The sequence below is a fragment of the Arachis ipaensis genome, chromosome B9 (genome assembly GCF_059453495.1).
Source record: "Arachis ipaensis isolate K30076 ecotype BB chromosome B9, ASM5945349v1, whole genome shotgun sequence".
In the NCBI taxonomy this organism is placed as follows: Eukaryota; Viridiplantae; Streptophyta; class Magnoliopsida; order Fabales; family Fabaceae; genus Arachis; species Arachis ipaensis.
Genome location: NC_142444.1, coordinates 17,889,119 through 17,897,653, shown reverse-complemented (window position 1 = coordinate 17,897,653; position 8,535 = coordinate 17,889,119). Strand labels below are relative to the sequence as shown.

Genomic DNA, 8,535 nt, shown 5'->3' with positions numbered 1-8,535 from the left:
ATGGCCACTATCCATATTATTCTGTGTATTAATCGTTGGTGGCGATTTGAGCGAGGTCCATGTGGAAAGCTTATGTATGTTGGTGGAAAAGTAACAGAGATTGAGAGGGTTAATGTGGATACTCTCAATGGATTTTTCATAAATGATTTGCTAAAGAACATTGGGTATATATCCATTACTGATTTTTATTGGCTAGAACCTGGTAAGGAGCTTGATAATAGGTTAAAATTGTTAAGGGTTGATATGGACATAGTTAAACTGTATGAGGCTGCTATGAAGAATGGTAACAGAATTCACTTATACACAGAGCACCCTGTAAATGATCCTATTATTGTTGAAGAGAATATTAATCTAACAAAGATGAGATTGAAAACTTGTGCTAAGAGGAATCCAACTCTAAAGAAGACTCCAAGAAGAAGACTTATGGATAGTGAGGCCCAGAATAGGGAAGAGGCCCATGAAGCAAGCAGCCAGATTGAGGTTGAGACCCAAAAGGAGGATGGTGTTAATATGGCCCAACAAAGATCTCCAGCAAAACAGATGTCTCAGCCTCCCACAACACCTATGTAACCAAATGAGCCACCTTCTAATTAATCACAACCTTCACAACATCCCATTGAGCAAGAGTAGCAGCCAATACATATTCCTGGTTCAACATCTCTAAGTGCAACTTTTGTCTTAGTATCTAATGAGAATGAAGCCCAAGCAGTTGAACAAGTAACCCAATACATTCCACATCCATATAGAAACTCACTTTTACAATCAAACCCTGAACAAGATCCAATCCCACCCTCTGATACTAACAATACTCCTCAGAACAACTAGACCAACCTAGATGAGCAGGTTGGGGGAAGGCCTAAGGTAAGCAAGAGAAGATCAGCAAAGAGGCCTCCTCCAACTGGACAATCTTTTATATCCAATCCTGATCCTGACAAGCCTCCATCCATCTATGTGCCTATTGAGTCAGAAGAATTTTCGGATGAAAATGCTGGATATCATTGTTATGAATCTGAAGAATTGAGAAGCATAGCAAGTGATGAAGATGCTGATGCTCCTGTCAGCCAAGTCCGGTTGGAGTTGGGGATGGAATTTGAAACACTTAGCCATTTCAGAAAGCTAGTTCAAAAGTTTAACATCAACATTGGAAGGAGCATATTCTTCCCTCGATATAATTCAACTAGAAGCAAAGCAATCTACTATAATGAGGAATGTCCGTGACAAATATATTGTGCTAAGAGATCCTTTCCTTTGAGTTATTAGGTCAAGACATTTGTCAATGAACACACCTACAACAGAAATAACAATTGTAAGTCAGCTAACGAAAAATGGGTTGTAGATGAATTAAAGGAGAGAATAAGAGTCGAACCAAATCTGACAGTGAGGGAGGCTGACCAATTCTCCCTGAAGTCCTCTGAAAAGGCACCCTCAAACTTTCTTTCTCTACTGCTGCCTTTATCACACATTCCTCAGCCGCCCTACTCTTATTCACCAATTCAGAGAATACTTTGATCTCTATTGGGGCAACGAAGTTTAGAATATCACTCCGAAGACCTCCCTCATATTTACTACATTTCCACTCAGTAAAATCTTCAGACGCACCTTGACAGATACGAGAAAAGCGACATAACTCCTCAAACCTGCTAGTATACTCAGTAACAGTCATTTGGCCTTGCTTTAATTGCATCAATTCAAGTTTCTTGGCGTTTCTAACCAAATTAGGAAAATATTTCTTATACAATTTTGTTCAGAAGACCTCCTAAGGAATCGTAGCGCCATCAACCTGCAGGATACGTTGTGTTCCCATCCACCAATACTGAGCCTCTCCTTGCAGTTGATAAGTTCCAAATTCAACCCATTGCTCTTCAGGAACCTGTTGAGCCTGCAGTGCTCGTTCCATTGCCTGAATCCAATTGTCTGCATCAGTGGGATTTGAGGTTCCCCTGAAGGTCGGAGGATGAACTTTCAGATATATAGCAAGTGTCATAGGGCCTTCTTCGTCATTATTATTGTCGTGATTACCCTGGTTTATCTGATTACCCAGTGCCTCGACTGTCGTCTGCATAGCTGCATAGCTGTCGCCATATTTTCCGGGCCAGGAGTAACGGTGCCTATCCTACCTCTACCTCGTCCGCGAGTCGACATCTGGTCCATATCACACCAAACAAGTGATATTAAGTTGATCAGTCTCAATATCGCAGGTTTAATGCTTTAAGTTCTAAATGCATGCTCACAAATATTTATGCCATATATATTAGTCAGATATTCTAATAGCACATAAACACATATACAAAGAATGCACAGAAGCATAGTCAGTCCGTTTTTTAGGCTCTATAGGAACGGACCACTCTGATACCAAAATGTAACACCCTACCACTCTGATCTTTATGCTTAAGCCGTAAAACAGAGGTGGTGTAGTATTACGACCTCTAAAATAAAATGTTTACATATAATAGCAGTAAAATTATAATATACTAGGAGCCTTGGAGAATAGATGAAATAAAAATCGCAAAATAAAAGCACAACGCTCAAGAAACGAGTTAACTTGCGTGCTAAGAAAACTATAACTATCAGGCATAAGATAACAAAAGTAGGAATAGAGGGCCAAAGATACAAAATAACAAGCTCCTAACTCAGCCCGCGAAGTCAAGACTGGTCGGAGAATATATACACATATATATACATATCCAAAACCCAAATTTACATAAATAAAATTCTGTCTCTCCGTAAGCCTCTAAGAAGATCAGAAAGGACAAGTTATGTGGAGAGAAAACTAAGTACATGTATATGTATGACTATACAATCCAAAAAGTAACCCGACAATCACTTCGCTTCAGAAGCTCAGACGCCTAAGGTGGTGCCTCTCGACCTGCATCTGAAAAATAACAACATAGTATGGGATGAGAACCAAAGGTTCTCAACATGGTAAAGGTGTCACACACATAAGATATAAGGTCTTGGGAATGCCAGAGGCAATCCTAGAACACTAACACTCAGAATATAAAGCTTAAAGTATAAACAGAAGCCATAAAGGGTGGTTCTCTAAAAGTAGCTAAGCCTATCTTAACTTAATCTTGAACCTAAGTCTCATTGCCTTTCCTCCATACCTCCATCTCCGACAACATTTCATAGACAAATAAGCAGATAAAAGCAAACACAAGAAGGTTACAAGTACTACAGGTAGCAAATATACATTTAACATAGCAAATGCACTTAGGCACACCCAGTTAATGCACAATCAAGTAATTCAAGTAATATGCACATGATGCATGCCTGTCATATGGCTGATGAGTCTCATCTGTCGGTTATCAAGCCAACCTAACAAGTCCGGTTTGCTAAACCTTTGGATTGTCTCCCGACGTGCATCCCATGAGTCTATGCATAGCTTTTACTCATATATATATCAAATCGCTCAATGGGGGTACCATTCTCGAGAATTTATAAGTGCCCGGTCACCCTTACGTCGCAGGGTCAACAGAGTATCGAGTTTTTGACCTGGTATATGTGGTGGCAAGCCACGGTACTTTACCCAGAGAATCTCGTATCTCCGATCATTTGATTATTCAACCCAAGTATCATACATGATCATCCGTAACATTTCATAATCAATTTATCACTTTTCAGCATTACTTCACCTCCAAGTTATCCCATTTTCCTAACTTCATCTAGTTATTAGGTTTATTACTATTATTTAAGACTAAAGGAATGAAAATAGAGGTTTATAAGTTTAAAATAGAGTTTAAAACTCATAAAAATCATGTTTGCTGAAAAACGGGCTACACGTACGCATGACTCACGCGAACGCATGGGAGTGTAAAAATGCAGCTCGCGCGCGCGTCCCCTTGTCATGCGTACGCGTGAATCATGCATACGCGTGGACATGCTTGCTAGCTCCTTGCGCGTACGCATAGGACCATTCGCGTACGCATCGCCAAAAATTCCATGCCACGCGTACGCGTGGACGTACGTTTCTTAAAAAAAATCAGATTCAGTAGTAAAGCTGTATAATTGAAAGAAAACAGTTTTTGGTTATAATCTTCCAACACCCATAACTTTTTCAATTTAAAATATTTTTTACTCGTTCTTCGAATGGCATAAATTTCATGAACCCAGTTTTTACTTTAAAACAAGTTGGAAGCAAATTGAGGGTCCGGAAGCTAAGTTATGCCTTGCTGAAATTCGACCAAAAACCAACTTTTTGCAAACTTTCAAAACCTTATTTTCAACCAAGACAAATCCTATGCCAATAATCAACAAACCTGCACTTTCCAACACTTCTTCAATAACACATCAACCACCATAATAATTATGCCTCATACCAACAATAATGCTTATACATTTTCCTAAAATCCATCATTCAGAACTATAAGTCACCACTTCTAAATTTATTTGCTTATATCCTCAACACATTAAACAACAATCCATCTATCATCACCAACCAATCAACAGCAACAAACTACAATAATTCATCAAATCACCAATTATCCAACAAGCACCAAATCAAACATGTCCATCATCAAGATACTAAACATTAAATATACACCTGCATTTCAACTTATCCTATGGTCATCTAGTCTAAGTTTTCATAGAACGTTATATATTAAATGCAAGAAACCTAAACCATACCTTAGCCGGTTTCCTCGTAGTGATCAAGGCAACTTATTAAAACCAACACAGCCCCAAAAACCTCAACAAAACAGCTTCCTCCAAGTTTCGATATTCACAATTTAAAGCTCCAATTATTTATTCATAACCTAATACACATTTATAACACATATATACCCAATTTAATACCCAAAGCTCAAATTCAGTAAAATTAAAATGGAATTATGGTATCCTCATCTTACCCAAGCTTCATATAAGCAAGAGTAAACGTTTTTCTCAAGCTAATTGGATCCTAAAACATCAAAAAAGTAAAGAAATTCAACACCCCTACAATACTTTCAAAAATTGAGGGAAAGGAGTGGCTGAGAGTAATTAATGGCTTACCTATGAAATTGTTCCGGTAAAAACGTAGAGCTCGACGTGATGGTCGCGTGGCCGTAAACGGTGCGGCGATCGGAACTCGGACGGAGGAGTTACGGCGTTTTGAAACTACCGTAAGAGGGTTGGGGAAGTTTTCGTTTCTCTTCTCCCCTGTAGCTTTCAGCGTTACTTCAGCTGAAATGAGGAAGAAGAAAGCCCGGGTCCACTTAAGTGTTGGGCCGGTTGGGCACACGGGCCCGGTTTGGTCCCTGTTCAACCGGTTCGGCCCGTTCGGTCCAATCTTGGGCTGAATTCTTCAAAATTAGTGTCAAAATTTTCGTTTTGATGAGTTCTATCCTAATTTAATATAATATTCGTATTTCTAATTTTCTTTATTAAAAATTAATTTATTAACTAATTTAACGGAGTTTACACCTAGCAGAGATGTATCCAGGGGTCATAACAAGAGAAGTTGCAAGAAGAGGAAAGAAGCCATGGCTAGTAGGAATGGTGCACCTCAGAAGTATGTAAATGGGGGAGATGAAGATCCTGATGTTTTAGCCAAAATGTATTGGGAGAAAACCTTGGAAGCTGCAGATGCTGAAGCAGCAGCAGGCACTGGTGAGGGAAGTGCTTCAGCAGCCCCACAAGCTGCAGTTGTAAGTGCCATTTCATTTCATTTGTCATTAACTATGTTACATTCTGCAATCACTCATCTATTTCTTCTTGTATCAACTCTAGGAAACTCAACCAAATCCCCTATCGAACCCTGCAACAACCAAAAAATCTGTTAAAAGGAGAAATGTTAAGAGACCTCCTCCTAGTGCTCCGCCATCTACCAGACCTCCCTCTACCAACCCTCCCACAACCAACTTAGAAACAAGACCAATAATTACACCTCAAATAATGCAAGGTGCAAGTATTGGGACTACCACACGTTTTATGCAGTTTATGCCTACACCTGGTGTAACATCAACTATTAGAGGTAGAGGAACAATGGTTAGAGGTAAAGGAACATCTAGTGGGCCCAATAATGTTGTTTCAAGTGGGAGAAGCAAATCAACTCCAATATCATAGTTGTTTTGTTGATGAAAACTACTTATTTTGCTGTATTGGTTCAATCTTGCTTTAATCTGAATTAGACTTTTGGGCTTGTTTTGTTAGTATATTTCATGTGATCAAGAGAGATTAGATGATAGACTCTTCTGTTTTATTCTGCTATTATGATGTTCTGAGCATAGTTCCTAGACTTTTTAATTTTATTTTGGTAATATGAGGTACTCTTTAATAGATACTAGACTCTTGTATTTTTTGATAAATCCACAATGTATCACATGCTGAAGTTTGTTTTAACCTTTAAAGACACTGTTATAGAATTAGAGATCTATGTTTCGGTTATGTATGACATGAATTAGTACGTGACAAATGCATATTTTAGACATCATCTCATTAATCTTACAAGATCTATTTAGTCAAATAAAGCAAATACACATAGTTATTTATGCCATCTGATTAATCATTTATGGGTACTTCTGTCAAATATAACAAACTGAATTACTTCAAACTAGTTTATCATTCTTAATAACAAACAATGCTCATAAACAACAACGATCTCCAGATTATATTAATCCTATATTTTCATCACTAAATACAAATTACAAGCTAAACAAAACACAACCACCAATATTATAGTTACAAGCAACACTCTACTTGTTCTAGCTTCATCCCTGAGTTTTTCTATTTTTCTTACAATCATGGAAAAGCTTTCATGATTCTCCCTTTTAACTGCAGTGATTGTCAACCCATCTTCAAAGCTTGCATGAGAATGCTCTATATTCTTTTTAGCTAACGATCTTGTAAGACCTTCCCAACCTTCTTCGATCTCATCCATCCACATAAAATATTTGCAGTCTCGTGTCTGGAAAATCAAAATACCCACACCCATCCAATTGTCAACGAAAATTAAAAAAAGGAACCTTTACAAAAAAAAAAAAACAAAAACGCTAAGCCATTACCTTTCAAAGAGGACATCGGATGAACCATCTATTAGGGTTTGTTACCGTGCCATATTCCATTAACGCAACCTCCAGTCCACAGAAGCATCTCCCATCAAGCTTCTTTTCCTTCTTCTTCCTCGAACTTAAAGCATTGCTGCAACTTATATTACTCGTAGTAGAGTTAAATCTGCGCAGAGACATGACCATGGGTTAGAGGGTTTTTCTTTGTCAATGTTTATATTTGAGGAAGAAACGAAAATGAAATGGTTTCAATTTCTGGGTTAGGGTAAACAATTGAGAAGAAAGGAAGAAGAAAGGCATGTTAGGGTTTCAATTTTTGTAGAGGTATACGTTGGGTTACACATAGATAGGTTTGGAGTGGTTTTGTTGCCACGTAGATTCGGATATTAACGGACCAAGTGTGTAACCAACGTCAGGGTACTTCTGGCACACAGAAGTCATTTTTCGTGGTTACAAAGTGATTTTCCTTTTTCTATGGGTATATTTGTCAATCTTTCATGGGTATAAATGGTCATTTACTCTTTTTGAAATTGTATATTTTAATATTTATATTTTTTTATATTTAAAAAAGAGTTTAATTTTATTGTACTGACAATGTAAAACATTTTAGTTTACACACTTGTGCCATCATGTTTATTCTTTTAGATGATCATTCACGTAATCAATATAAAAGATAATTATTTTAGCTGATATAATGTTACGTAATTAAATACACATGTAAAATTACTTTACACTGACAATGTATCAAAATTAAATCCTTTAAAAATACCTAATTTGTTTGTGTTAAAGAAATTGTTTTTTAATACACTACCATTTATTTTAAGCAAACATGAGATAACACATTAATAAAATTATTAAATTATATTTATTTATTAATCAAAATTCATATGAAATATCATGGAGTTAACAAAATAATCACATGAATTAAAGTTCAATTATGGATTTAGTTATGACATGTAAATATATCACCAAGTGGGCTAATTTGGTGCATTCCACATACCTGATTTAATCTTACGGGATTTATGTTCAATTTTTTTCCGAAACCCATTTCTGATCCTCTCAGCACTAATTTATCTTTTAATCACAAACCCTAATAATAATAATAATAATAATAATAATAATAATAATAATAATAATAATAATAATAATAAAACATAAAAATTTATTTGGTTTATGTTTTTATTTTTTATTTTATTTTTAGTATTTTTATAATTATAAAATTATAAAAATAACAAAAATAAAAAACAAAATTTTATTATTTTCACTAAAAATTATATTAATTTCTCTCTCTCTTTCTCTTTCTCTCTTTTTTTTTTTTTTACCAAAGATAGAAGACTCGAACTCGTAACCTCTTAATTAAGTATGGGAAGACTATACTATTTGAGCTATTACTCATCTCTTTCTCAATATATATAGTGTCTGTATCTTTAATTGAAATTAGAAACCCTACAAATGAATTAAGAAATGTTTTAACGTGCAGCAGCATAATAATAGTGAAAATTGTGGTGTATGTCCACATCGACGTGGCTGTACTTGTGTGGGGCCAAAGGCTGTT

At 36.3% G+C, this 8,535-nt stretch overlaps 1 protein-coding gene across 1 annotated transcript; it reads left to right on the top strand.

Moving 5' to 3' along the window:
• On the top strand, nucleotides 1-1,218 carry LOC148543903 (uncharacterized). Its single transcript, XM_088498767.1, has 3 exons — nucleotides 1-502; nucleotides 683-717; nucleotides 844-1,218. The coding sequence occupies exons 1-3, from the start codon at nucleotides 1-3 to the stop codon at nucleotides 1,216-1,218; spliced, it is 912 nt and encodes a 303-aa protein (XP_088354893.1).
• Nucleotides 1,219-8,535: the final 7,317 nt, after the last annotated feature.